Raw genomic sequence first — 14,778 nt, forward strand, 5'->3', positions numbered from 1 at the left:
TGATAGTGGTTACACCATAATTTATTATTACCATCATAATGTAGTTATACATATTATATCAATATTATCAATGTTCTGATAAATTTTAAATGTTGTCAAGTAATGATGGGCTAGGTATGATATTTTGTACAACATTTTCGCACCACGTGTTAAGAACTTAGAACTTTGTTAGATTTCCGCAAAAATCTCATCATGCGCTGATAAGGTCATTTATCATGCGCTGATCATAATGAAATAAAACATACAACACCATGTGTTTCCTCGCGACATTTGACCTACTTATGACCAATAGAAGTTTCAGTTTCAGCTTTTAGAAAGTTAATTTAACGCTCAATCTTTTCAGTGTGAGGGGAAACCTGTGCCCATCAGTGGGACGATTAAGGGCTGATGATGAAGAATTTAGCTTAGTGGTTATTGAGTTATAAACAAATTGATTGTTTACAATTTCAGTATTGGTGTTACTTACCCAACTGAGTACTGCATTATAGACTTCCCTCTCTTCTCTGACGTTGAGTTCGTCTCTGCGGATCATACATATTAACTCCTGCGGCGTCAGCTGTAGGAACTCTTCTTCTTGACATACCTGGGAACAAACGAGACATTTAAGTACTTTCTAGAATTTGTAAAGCATACCATTAATATGGCAAATCATATTTTGAGGTGCAAGTCATAAGAATATTCCAAAGAACTATTTATTCAGGAGTAGAGAAGTGCGTAGTTGGGAGACAAAAGGGAGGAAAAGTGTAAAATAATATTAGTATAGGTTAATACCTATATTGCTTGCTTATAGTGGTCTGAAATCTAAGATTTCCTATAGCAAAAGTACATAAAGATGTATTCATAAGATTTCCAAAAATAAGGCAAACATTTCTACGATGAATCATATAAAGCATACCTAACGCCTATCGACCAGTGGTCGAAATTCTAATCAAAAACAGATAGATTAAAATCTAATATGATAAGGTTAGGCTATGAGTCCGCTATGACAATGCGCGTTACAAGGGAAACCGTGCGCAAAACTTATAGAATTACATTATTCTAGCGGATTTATGGGTACATGAAAACAATAAAATAAGTATATCAGTAGGTGAAGACTGTAAATATCGAGGTGATGATGATGATGAATTTCAGCAATCACGGGCCATACCCGTGACTCTCAAGTGGCGAACGTCAGTTGTTTTCGCAATTTTCTTTATCAATAGGTACAATCCATTTAAAATTGGCGCGTCATGACGATATACTTCATCCCCAACACTCTTTATAATAGTCACGTTTGCTTGTTGTTGCTAACGTTTTATTGTTTACTTTAGGTATCAACGCTGCAGCTGTCACCCACGTCATGCGAGGCCAGCATGAAAATTGTAAATACTATTTCTGATAATATTAGGGAATAACTTGTCAGTTATCACCTTTGTAGGTATGACTAACATATCTAAATTGATTTATTTTTACCGTTAGCTTGTATATATGACGCGGTTTATTTTGATAACGAATTAAAGAGTTGCCATTCGAAGCTTTTCACAAAAGCATTCGAGTCCTTCATTTTCAAATAAAATTTGCCGTCCTGACGGGCTGTGAGAGTGAAGGAATAGAGAGTGCACCTGTGTCTGCGCAAATGCTTGTGCACTATAATATGTCATGCGCAGCTGGCTGGTCTCCTTACAAGAGAATAGCCATCATGGTCGACACTGTTAGGACGCCATCAAAATATGCCAAGGTGTATTCTCAAATGTTAATAGGGGGATTACATGAAGTATTCATTATATCTCACGTTTCTCAAATTGAAGTGGCGCTTAACTATCACGTTATCATATTGAAATAAATTGTTTAGCAATGACATAAAATTAAATAATACTTTTGATTACCTCATCATCGTCTCGTTTCAGTTTTCACGAATTTATCCTACTTATATTATAAATGTGAAAGTTTGTGAGAATGTATGGATCATCATCATCATCATCATCATCATCTCAGCCATAGGACGTCCACTGCTGAACATAGGCCTCCCCCTTTGATGTATGGATGTATGTTTGTTATTCAATCACGCAAAAACGGTTGGACCGATTTGATTGAAATTTGGTATGTACATAGGTGATACCCTGGATTAACACATAGGCTACTTTTTATCAACACACCACGCGGGCGAAGCCGCTGGCGGAAGCTAGTTTAACATATTTGTTTTAAGAAGTCGGGAGATAAGGCATAAGTAAGTGGAAGTGTGTGTTCCTAGTAGACTAACATTAAATAGGCTGATGAAATTATGAAACAATTTCTTCCGATCCGAGAGCCGACAATTGAAGATCAACTTCGTTTGGTGAAAGGTAGAAGATTGCTGAGCTAACATAACAAGACCTCTGATAGCGGAATCACATGTAATGAATAAGAAATGGGCGACCATACAATGAAATAGGTAGAAGTCAACAGTCATATTCATACAACTTTACCTGAGTAAAATGCCTCTCAATGAACTGGTTAGCTTTCTTCTTAAGGTCGACGCAGCCATGCTGCTCAGCAAAGTTGGCGATGCCAATGGCGTTGGACGGGTCCAGTTGACGCTCCAGGAAGGCACAGCACGCGTCGATCACGTTCGTTATCTGTCGGCACATAGCTAAAATAAGTGTAGATTGCTAAAGTTAACCAAGCTATGTGGTTTTATGAACGGGCTTTTGAATGTTGAAGGAATGAAACGTCTTGAGACCTAACCTAAGAAAATAGTATAGAATAATCTCTTATTTACAAATGGCATCTTTGATAGGTTTTTTGTGGCAATAAAAAATAAAGCCAACTCTAGTTCATAGCCGAGCTGGTCTAGCTATGCTTAATTTTGGTATTTATGTTACACTAAAGTTACACAAAGCAAAGGTAAAGAGATGGCTACGGTAATGTTATTAGTCAGAAAAGCGATAAAATATTCCAAATCAGACCGTTTACCGTATGTGGGATTTTCTTAGTCAAATACTATAGTCACAGTTACTTAGCATTTATTGCAATGATTAATTAGACATTGTCATTACTTAACTGAGGTAAAACTACGCAGTAATGAATCAAAGTATGTTACTGAAATTCAGGGCCAGAGGCCTATTTAGCAGGTTATTCATCAAATAGAACAAAATGGGTCTTATGAACTTTATTTCAGGTATTGCCAGACAAGAAAACTATTGTCCGTTGCTTTAAAAAACTATTTTCGGTTCAATAAATGTTAGACCTTGTTACGTCGTATGAAAATGGTGAAAATATAATCACAGATTGTTGGATGAGCGACGTTATATAACATTCAGAAATACTCCGTTGTTCTGTAATTCAGATTCTTTTGCAACAAAGAAAGGAAAAATAACTTTTCAACAAAATTATGTTTAAGTTACTCAGTAATGCCGTGTTTACGATTGTCCTACCAATTACCATCACGGTAGTATTGGACAAAAACTTGTTTATAAAATAGCTACGTTCACAGATATTTGGGGTTTCCCCATGTGTAAGTACCAGTCTCTCTTCCTTCCTTTTATAATTTTAGATATTCAAACTAGTTTATTGGCAACACTATTAGAATCTATTTTTTTTAATACAATTATTCCGAATCAGTTTGAATGACGGGTCTACTGTCTATGATCTTCATATTCAAAAGGAAACTAGACTGTCTATCGATTAACATGATACATGTAATGGCCGAACATAGGGCAGTATAGAAGACCAGAAGTGCAAAATAGTCACCTCCTAACCAGAAGAGAAGAGAAGACAACCATCAATTAAAGACAAGTTAGTACTAAGGTAATAACAAATAGTAACACAACGTATGACTTACTTGGAACATAGTAGCGGCAGGCAGTAACTGACACACGGTGATCTCCGTAATCCTAATCTTCCCGGTGTAGAGGAAATACACGAGCCACGCGATGGCTGAGGGGCAAACTCCTTGTAGCCTCACCCTCGACATCTCGCATTCCTTCAGCCCGCTCGTGAACATGGCCTGAGGAACAAAACGAGGTATTGTTATCGATTGCTTATTGGATAAAAGAACTTTGGTCACTTGAAGGTCGAATTCTTTGGAAGGGATGAGAAACCAGACAAACTTTCCCAAAGGATCGTGTTATTTGGTAACTGAACTGTGGGGATTAGAAAAGCAGTCACTTCATAGCAGCTAACATAATCAGTAGCATCAGGTTAAGAAATGTATGTAGATGACTTCTTGTTGTATAGTAGGGAATTGCATAATAATGTTGTGTGACAAAGCCCTTATGTATCACAAAGCATCTAAGCAAGTTGGGCGATAATAGCGATGAGGTATAGTATCGATCAAAAATCCCCGTAGGTATCAGGTGTAATAACTTCTCCGATTTTAGGTTTTATTTAGAATTAAATACCGATTGGGCAGACCGAAAATCTCCGGTTAAATATCTTCTCATACTTTAAGTGCTATTTATAGATTTAATATCATTGGTTCTCTCAGACTCCGTGCTTCAGTTACCATCAGTGAGTCATCGTTAGGAACAATAGTAGTTCTGACGAATCATGACTGGTTGATCTCAGACATTTTGAACTAGGTACACCGTTATATCTACTGCTCATACTTTCACAGAGCCTTTAACCGGATATCGTTTTAAAATAATAATGATGCTCTGTGGTCGATTTGAAAATATTCAACAAATAACGGGGACTAACCGCTTTATCGAGTCGACGATGACAACAAAATATACAAGTCATCGTACAAACGTGCATGTTTAATATACTTCGAAGAACTGTTGACTACAGCTCCTATCAATATTTAGTGAGCTTAGAGGCTCGCCTATGATAAGAACTCATTGTTTACCGAACATTTTCACAGGTAGATAGTTGCCTACTAATCAAACACGTGTGAATGAATGACTAATAGTTCTTACAGCATTAATTATGTGAACATAGTAGGCAAATCAATATATTTCAAATGCTGAAGTAGTTATATACTAAAATAAAATGAACTGTTACTAATTACAATATTCAGCTAGTGAATTAATTATGTCATGTATTTATGTAGGTGGGTCATTCTAAGTTAAGAAGTACTTTCGACGGCAACAACAAAAAAATACATTTTTTTTCAATAAACTTTACAAATAACCTATTTATCACTTAAAACTAAATGTTTCCTATGTGGTCACTCAAATTTATTGCAGAAATGTACGTAATTAAGTCACAATAAGCTCTAATATAAGAAAAATGTCTCTCCCCTGGTCTGTCCCCCAACCGACTTTATTTGTAAATCAGTAATTATGAATGTATTAAAATTCAATAATTATTTTAAACTCTTTAATTTTATAGGTACAGTAAACTTAGTAATAGTATCTTACAAGTAAAAGTGCTTTTATTCCAATTCTTTAAAAAAAATATGAACACCGAAATTTGTCCACCGAGTTTCGTGTCTCGTCCCCTGGTCTTTTGTTTTCGTTCAAAAATCAGTTTTGCTCTCCTAGTCTGAAGAAGTTGTGACCTTGAATGCATAGTGTGTAACGTGAAGTTAGCAGCAAACGGCGCATAAGCAACTGCGCCGCCTTTATTGTCGGCCATTTCGATCACGCTACTCGCTGGGTGCAGAAGAATTATGTGAATGCAGTCTTTCCTCTGGTAAGTTTTACATTGCAATTTTTTGTTAAAATACTAGCATATACTTCAATATTTACTATGAATAGTGTGTACATTGTTATGTTTGTGTGTGAATGACGTACGCGAAATACTTTTACGGCTATTTTAGATTTCTATCGAAAATGTATCTCCCCTGGCGTATTTCCCCTGGCTCTTTTGATGGCAGGGGAGATACTTAATGTCCAGGGGAGATACATTTTTACGCGTTTCCATTAATACTTCTAGTTTTCTCTAATCCTTTACTTGGCGTTATGCTTATTTTAGCTTTACAGTACATATTACGTTTTATTTACAGAAAAATGGCTTGAAAAGAAGAGGATAGCAAACGATTACGATATCAAAGAATTAAAAATGACCCGGATAAGTATTTCATCGTTGTACTTGTTTTTTTTTTGTAGCGTTGGACTGCACAGATTTAAGTGGATCTATTTCTTCCGCTTGTTTTTTTAATTTCAGGTTTCTTGCTTTTCTTGCTCGAGTGGACTTTTGCTGCACGATCTCCCGCGAAGCAGCTGGCCTACTGCCGGACTGCCAATTTGGGATCTGGAAGCGAGAGTCTTCTTGCGCCTGTACTACTGGCGCGAGGAGGCTCAGGGCCGGGAGGGAACTCCGTTGCCGCGGCAAGTTGTCGAGCAGCGGGCGGAGCTCCGGCGCGATTTCATGGTGGCCTTGAGGGAACGACTGTCGCAACCCAGTGCAGGGCACGCCACCATAGTGGCGGTAAGTCCCCTCTTTGAGGAGTGGCTCGGGAGGAGTCACGGCGCCCTGACGTACCGCATGACGCAGGTCCTCACCGGACACGGTTGTTTCGAGAGGTACCTGCATCGAATCGGTCGTGAGGAGGCGCCTGGGTGTCACCACTGTGCGGACAGCCCCGAGGATACGGTGGACCATACAGTCCAGGAGTGCCCTGCGTGGGAAGGGCACTGCCGGGTCCTCGTCGAGGCTTTAGGCGGCGGCGACCTCTCGCGTCCGGCCATGGTTCTGGCCATGGTCCGGGGCGAGAGGGAATGGGATGCCGTCGCCTCCTTCTCGAGCATGACTGCTTCGCACCTCTCATCCCGGCCGCAGCGCTGGAGCAGGTAGACACCATGGGCGCCGGGTGTCGCGAGACGACTCCCGGCCACCGTAGGCGTAGGTCTGTGAGCGGTGAGTTCGAGTGGCTCATCGCTCATGTCTATTTTTAGACAACAGACCCGTGTCGGCGGCACGCGTTGTTCCACGCGCTCCTCAAAGAGATGTCAGCAACCCCAGCGGGGCCCAGTAGGGCCAAGGCCTGCCAGGGCTGCGGGTTGTTCAAAAGAGATACCGCGGCCCTGGCACATAAAAGGCCTGCGACTTTTGATGATTTTTGACGTCGTTAAAAAAAAAGTTGACTTTTGCTGTGCTGCCTGCGTTCGTTTCGTATCTTGGAGTGCTAAACGTCTTCTACGATTTTTTGCTTTTTCTCTCCATATTTCAAGTTACTGTTATTCAAAAGAGAATTTTTTGTTTTTGTTTCTTTTTATTATTGTTTTTCATGTTTTGTACCTAGCACATAAGACTGCTAAGAAATGAAAAGTCTAATTATAAATAATTCATAATTAAAATAAATAAAGATGATTCTTAAAATTAACCTCGTTATATTTTTTATCTCTTCCCTGTTCATGAAGTATCTTCCCCTGTACACCTTGTCTCTCCCCTGTATTGTGTATTTCCCCTGGTCACTTATAAAACGAGATAAACCCAAAAAATTGACTGGCCCCTTTGTAAACGTTTTCAACGTAGCCGTTTACATTTAAAAATGTATACTTAAGTAAAAATATATAAAAAAAAACTCGTGCCGCCATTTCATACAACGAATTACCTCTTAACTTAGAATGACCCAGGTACCTATTTCTAATAATATATCATTTGCATTAGGTACCTAAATGACTGTGTATATTTACATAACCATTTTTGAGTAACCTTCAAAGGATATTTTTGAAACAATAAGTTATGATAATGTGCGAGCAGGATGACTGGCAAGTATTTAATTAGCGTCATGTGATAACAATAATTTGTCATGGTAACGTTAAGCGACATCGGCTTGAACATTTTAAACTCTATGAACTACAGACTGGTAGGTATATTAGATGCAAAGTGATGAAGTAAAATAAACATGTCAGATTTAATGATTCTGATGACAAATTACATCCGTCACACTTAATTGAAGTTGTAAGGATTTTACAGCAGAATCGGCTAGTGACAGCCGGTTTTATCAATAGGCAGATATACATATATTTTTTGTTCGACATTGCCAATCACGTCTACGCATATGACCGTACTGCCTAGTTTCGTTGCTGATCGACAAGTTTTAGACTATACGATGATTAGCAGTATGCTAATGTTTAGGACGGCTATAAAAACTTTCTCAAAATATTTTAGTTAGCCATTACTCTCGTATCTATTAAACTTTTACTTATACTTTGGGGGGTCAATACTCTGGCAGTGAATTCATCTATGAGGCTAACATCAGCTACGTACAAAATACGCTATAAAGATATACATACCTACATCTGTATACTTACTTTGAAACCAGTTAATTGTGAGATGACGGCAGATAGAAGAGTATGGAGGGAGAAAACATGTTGCGCCGACCCCAAACAACATTGGGAAAGGGCAGGAGGATGATGAAGACTTACTTTGAAGTAAGGGCTCCCCGCAGCCAGCACGACTTTGTGGACGTGGAAGAGCTCGTTGCCGACCTCCAACACGACGTCAGTCAACATGTGGTGTGACCGCATCGTGAACATCATCTGACAAAACAATACACTATTTATTGTCATATTATTTCCAAACTATTTACACGTTGTACATTTTCCAACAACGTAAAAATAACACAACTGAACAAGCGACATTGTTTGAAATCATTATTTATTCTTTGTAATTTATTAATAGGTATTACGTTATGATATCATGTAAGTACAATTACTTATTTATTTTTTGGAGAAGAAAAAGCCAAGATATTCCAAAGTAGGCAGTTTCTAGGGGTTTATCGAGGGAACTACCTACTCCTCGTAGGTACCTATTCAGTCAGATAAGCCGAGAACATCAGACAGAGTAAATTGTATTTTTAAGGAAAAGATAAGAATAAGGAAAACTAAATTACAAAAGAAATCGGTAGGTATAGGTATCATATATTTACCATAGTGATTTGTAATTTAGTACTTAATTATCTCTAAAAAATGATTTCGAAATGTAGGTAATATTCCTATTATGACTAATTATTAAGTAATTACTAACAATATTTGATAATAAGCATCATTAACATTTCGAAATCAGAATCCATCATATGGACGTCTATCTATTGTAGAATGTTTAGGAACTTGAGAAAAAAACCTACACGGCGCCAGATAGGTTCACATTGTTTCAATAAGATAACGTGTCATCATCAAATAAGTGACCTGTTAAACCACTTATCACGGATAATTACTTCTGAACGCTATATAATTAAACATCTTAGCATGATTCCATTTGTTTACTCGTCTCAATAACATCGATAGACGAACGCGTTCCCTTGAACGAGGATTTATGAGAAATACGTGATTAAATAACAAGTCATCGGCACAAAAACTGTTCCGTATAGATAATTAAATTGATGGTCACCATTGCGGCTCACGCCAAAATTCTGCCAATCGTAAACAGTAGACAACGAACCTCTTATTAACAATTTTATAGCGAAGGTAATTATGAAAACAATTATAATAAAAAAAGGTTTAAAAAAGTTTTTATTTCCTTTTGGATTCATGCAGCAAAACATGTGGATGATAGAACGGAATTTACAAACATGACTCAGCTAAAATGCGAACATCGAATGTATTTTGAAATTAATCCGTTCGACACAAATAATTAATATTCCTACACTATATGGAGTATAAAACCATGTATATTTATAAAAATAAGTGAAATGTCCATGTGTGTATTATATAGCTTTATATGATAAAAATTTGCTTTGTCACGGCCGGCATAGCGCATTGCGAACCTGCGATAACAACGTAAGCAATATTATGTTTATTTATTGGCTATATACCTATATGTAGGTAGATATACCGGTCGACGCATACTCTACTATGTTCTGTTTGCTCGAACTGGCCTAGTCTCAAACAACAAGGCTTTGTAGACTGAACTATAACGCTTGTCTGCCTTTCACGGTAGCAGAAATGAGGACGTGAAGCGACTACTATGTTTGCATGAGAATACACAGTTAAAGAACAGAGCTCACGCAGCCATGTAATATGGAAAAGCCACTTATGCCCTAAGTCCAAGGCGAAAATATCAACATCAGTCCACATTTTTTTGTAAAAAGTTCCAAGACACGGCCAATAAACATGTGACATTAGACTTTGTATAATAAGTAAAAGCAATACATTGAAAGACAGAGGTTTTTTACAAGCATAAACACAAAATTCGTGAATTCATAAAAAATCTGGTAAAGTTTTGGAAGTGTTGGAATGCATACAAATGCGTTGCGTAAGCCCCTCATTGGAATGCATTTTGGTAGATATTTGCTGTTTGGGCATAGGCACCAGAAAAGAACAACTCTTGTCCGAGACAAAAAAGGAAAGTGTCATAAAGAACAAACAAAATGTATATAAACTCGCAAAGAAACTTGAAAGGAACAATTAACATAATTGACACAGTACCTCAACCGACAAGTTACGTAACGACCTTGAATAATGGACAGTAAATGATTATTTATAAATTCGAGATGCAAAGTCTTTGTAACCACGTGGTCGGAGTCGTGACTACGGAGCAATTACTTACTAGTTTTGTACATAACTTACGATACTTATCATATTCATTGGCAATTTTGCATTCATGAATAAGCAGTTTTCCGAAAACCAGTTCATTGTTAATTTACGACAACACACCAAAGGAAGATTTTAGAGGAAAAACTTAAAAGAACCACTGAAAGAATATTGTGAGTCTTAAAACACAGCAAATTACTATGGTTAAACATGACATTTCTTATTACAGAGTAGATGGCGCCACCATCACGTAAACAGTGCGCTCGTAAAGAAAGTTTTTTGTAAATTAGTAAATAATATTTATATTGCATCTTTCAAGCAGTACTGAGTGTTATTGTGAACAATAACGTATAATAATTGAGCACAAGTGTTATCCTAAAAATAAATACAGTTTTATAAAAGAAACATTAAAGTAATAAAGTGATAGTGTATTTTTTGTAATAACAGTTTTCTTGGTGTCTTGTTCAAGAAACTCAAAACAATCAAGAAGTTTTACATCATAAGTGTACATTAAAACAGTGTTTGTTATCAAACAGTGAATAAAACTTCTTCTGTTGTGAATGAGAAAAAATTAAGACCGTTTTTTTTCTCTCGAGCATTTGAAATCCGTGCCATCGCCTCATGCAGCGCCTCTTGTGAGTAATATCGGAAACACTGCACAAGCTGTTTTACCGACACGGGTTCAACGACACTCGGCGACAGATAGAGAAATTAAGTTGGTTTGGTTTGAACTGTGGAATAAATTTAAAATTAAAAATGAACTTCCTGGAAAACATAACGTTTAGACGCAACCGTGCAAAGTCTGAATCTAATACTAATGATGAAAATGAGATTACTGTTCTAACAGACTCTCCGCTAGATGGCACTGCCACTAGCCTACCGGATATCTCACAAGATGAAGATGACCACATTACTGGGTTGAAATTACAATTGGAGAGATTAACGATGGAACTCAATGGTGCCCATAAAGAAATAGAATCTTTAACTCTAGAAAATATGAACCTTACCCGCCTTAACCAGGAATTACAAAAGCAGAATGAATTATATAAAAAAGTCACATGCTCTCCTATCAAGATAAAGCCGCAAACACCAAAAAATAAAAAAACACGTGCTAAAGCTAACCAGTCTAAAGATAAACACTTGGAAAACCCTGTCCAGTGCGCAGAATCCTCCACCAGCGTCGAAACAACAATCTTATCAACCAGTGTCAACAATCATCAACAGTTAGATAAAACAATCACAGATGGCGTTAATTTCAATACCGGCAAACTGCAAAGCGATTCTAGAATGCAGTGTAAAGAACAAAAATATGGCAATAAAATTACAAAAAGTAAAATATGTATTTTAAGTACAAATAAAACTAATAAAGTACTAAAAATCGCAGAAGATACATTTCCGAACTATAGTATTTGTCACTACCTAACACCGAACTGTGGTTTAAGAAATCTTATCTCTAATTTAGATCTCAAATTGAAAAAATATACTTTAAATGACTACTGCATAATATTTATCGGTGAAGAAGATTTTCATCGAACACAGAACTATGTCGAACTGACTATCAACATTCGTGAAACACTGTCAAAATTACAACACACAAATATAATTTTATGTGCACCCACTTTTAAACTAAATGAATATTCTACAATGTTTAATTCTAGAATAGAAACCTTTAATAGTCTGCTACATCTGGATGCATGTACATATAATTACGTTTATTTGTTTGATTCTAATTATTATCTTACTTATGATTTTGCTATGTTTAGGAAGAAGAGTAGAACTGTAAATAATCGCGGCATAGCTAATATATTCCGTAACCTAAGTTTAATGATAAGTGAATTTACATTATGTGATGACTTAGATGTGTGTAATGTCCTCTATGAAGTACCAGATGTGGCTGTATCTATAAGCTCGAGTAATAATGAGAATGAACAGTTTTTTCTCTAATAAATATGTCAATATTTTGCACCAAAACATTGCAGGTTTAATAAATAAGTCTGATGATCTCTTAATATGTCTAGATGAGCTATCTAAAAAATATATAAATATTGATATCTTATGTATTACTGAGCACTTTATCATGGAAGGGTATCAGAATCTATTGTATTTACCTAACTATAATCTGGCTGCAATGTTTTGTAGAAATGAAAAGAAACGAGGTGGATCATGCATTCTTATTAAAAACGGTATTCAATGGAAAGAATTACCGAAAGTAGCAAAGTTATCCATTCCTGGCATGTTTGAGTGCTGTGGTGTGGAACTCACCAGCTATAAAATAATAATTGTATGTGTATATAGAATTCCGAACACAAACAACCTAAACCATTGCTTTGATAGACTTGAAACGCTCTTGCAGGAATTACTTCATACACATTGTAAAAACATTATTATCTGCGGAGATTTCAATATAGATGTACTAAAACCAAACAATGTTACGAATGCTTTTGAATGTCTTCTTATGAGCTACAATTTACAACTTGCTTTGAAACAACCCACTCGCATGGCCAGTTTATCGTGTATAGACAACTTTGCGCATAATGTTAAGGCATGTAAGACTGAGGTAGCGGAGCTTGCATTGTCAGACCACACCGCACAGATATTGAAATGTCCAGTACAAAAAACATGTTGTCTCAAATATTGGTACACTAAAAGAAGGGATTATAGCGTAGAGAATATACTAAAATTTAAAAACCATTTAAAAAGTCTCACTTTTTCAGAAGTATATAGCACGGATGATCCAAATGTTGCCTATAATAATTTTATTGAAACTTTCAAGTTACTCTACGAATTGTGTTTCCCAATGACTTACTTAAAAATAAATACAATTAGAAAAACTAAATGGTTGTCAAAAGGGATCAAAATATGCAGCAAAAAGAAAAGGAAACTATTGTGGCAGTATAGGCTTAACCGTAATAAAAGTGATAAAACTAGGCTTGCTATATATTCTAAAGTATATAAAAAAATAATTAATTTGACACAAAAAGCACAAAACAATTATAGTATAAAAACATCAAAAAATAAATCTAAAACCGCGTGGCAAATTATCAATCGTGCGAAGTTTAACGTACCTAGAGCTAATATAAACAAAATTAAAGTAAATAATGATGTCATATCAAATCCCGAAGCTATTGCAGAAGCATTTAATAATTTTTTTATTGACAAAATACAGCCTAAACTTCCTGCCAACTCCAGACCTAAAACAGCTACCTTAGCTTTCAATAATAAATCAATGTTTATGGCCCCTAGCATACCGTACGATATTAAAAAAATCATTATGTCTCTAAATAGTACAAACAGTGTGGGATATGACGGTATCGCTACTAAAATACTAAAACATGTGTCTGATGAAATTTGCGGTCACTTATCACACATAATTAATCTCAGCATTAGCGAAGGTGTGTTTCCTGACGCTTTAAAAGTAGCAATTGTCAGACCACTCTTCAAAAAGGATGATAGAGAGATAATGGAGCATTATAGGCCCATATCACTCATTCCCATAATTGCTAAAGTATTTGAGAAATATATTTACAAGGAATTATATACATTTATTGAAAAAAACAAATTTCTTTGCGAGGAGCAAAAAGGATTTAGACTTGGCAAGACAGTTAACATGGCCATTTATGATTTTTTGTACAATGTTGCAAAGAATGTTGATAAGAGAAAACCGATCTGCGGCCTATTTTGTGATATGACCCAAGCCTTTGACTATGTGCACTATGGTACACTTCTAAATAAACTTGAATCATATGGCATTAGGGGGAATATTAACAATCTTATTAAATCTTATCTACAAAACAGAACCCAAATAACAGAAATAAATAAAATCGATATGAAAAGTAAACATGACATTGTTTATCAATCCACTGAACGTAAAATCTCATTTGGTGTACCACAAGGTAGTGTACTGGGTCCTCTCTTTTATTCATTTTGTACATAAATGACCTACCGAAATGCATCCCGCAACACTTGACATTATTTGCTGATGATAGCACATTAACGATACCGTGTAATAAACCGGAGACATATGAAAATGATATTAATGAATCTATAAATCAAATAGTAAAATGGCTAGATAACAACAATTTGAAAATTAACTTACTTAAAACTAAAAGAATACACTTTAGTCAACGGATTAATGATAAAAGTAACTTAAATATATTTTATGATAATCAAGCTGTAGAAGAGGTTGATACTACAAAATTTCTTGGACTCCGTATAGATAAAAAACTGAACTGGAAACCCCATATTGATTTTTTGTGCAAGAAATTAAGTAAATCGGCTTACGCCTTACACACACTGTCATGTATAATTGGTGTGGAGGCATTATTGACAGCATATTATGGCTTAGCAGAATCCCATTTACGATACGGCGTCATGTTTTGGGGCAACTCGACGGAAAGGG

General features: G+C 36.2%; 1 protein-coding gene across 2 annotated transcripts in view; it reads right to left on the reverse strand.

Moving 5' to 3' along the window:
• Positions 1–14,778, reverse strand: part of LOC124630278 (kelch-like ECH-associated protein 1B) — a 43,732-nt gene that overhangs the window by 10,532 nt on the left and 18,422 nt on the right. For both annotated transcript variants that reach the window (XM_047164092.1, XM_047164091.1), the window contains exons 3-6: positions 8,274–8,387; positions 3,800–3,964; positions 2,445–2,594; positions 467–583 (exon numbers count right to left, since the gene is read on the reverse strand). In XM_047164092.1, coding sequence (XP_047020048.1) covers positions 467–583; positions 2,445–2,594; positions 3,800–3,964; positions 8,274–8,387 — 546 coding nt within the window. The remainder of the gene's footprint in view (positions 1–466; positions 584–2,444; positions 2,595–3,799; positions 3,965–8,273; positions 8,388–14,778) is intronic.

The sequence above is a fragment of the Helicoverpa zea genome, chromosome 5, assembly GCF_022581195.2.
Source record: "Helicoverpa zea isolate HzStark_Cry1AcR chromosome 5, ilHelZeax1.1, whole genome shotgun sequence".
Taxonomy (NCBI): domain Eukaryota; kingdom Metazoa; phylum Arthropoda; class Insecta; order Lepidoptera; family Noctuidae; genus Helicoverpa; species Helicoverpa zea.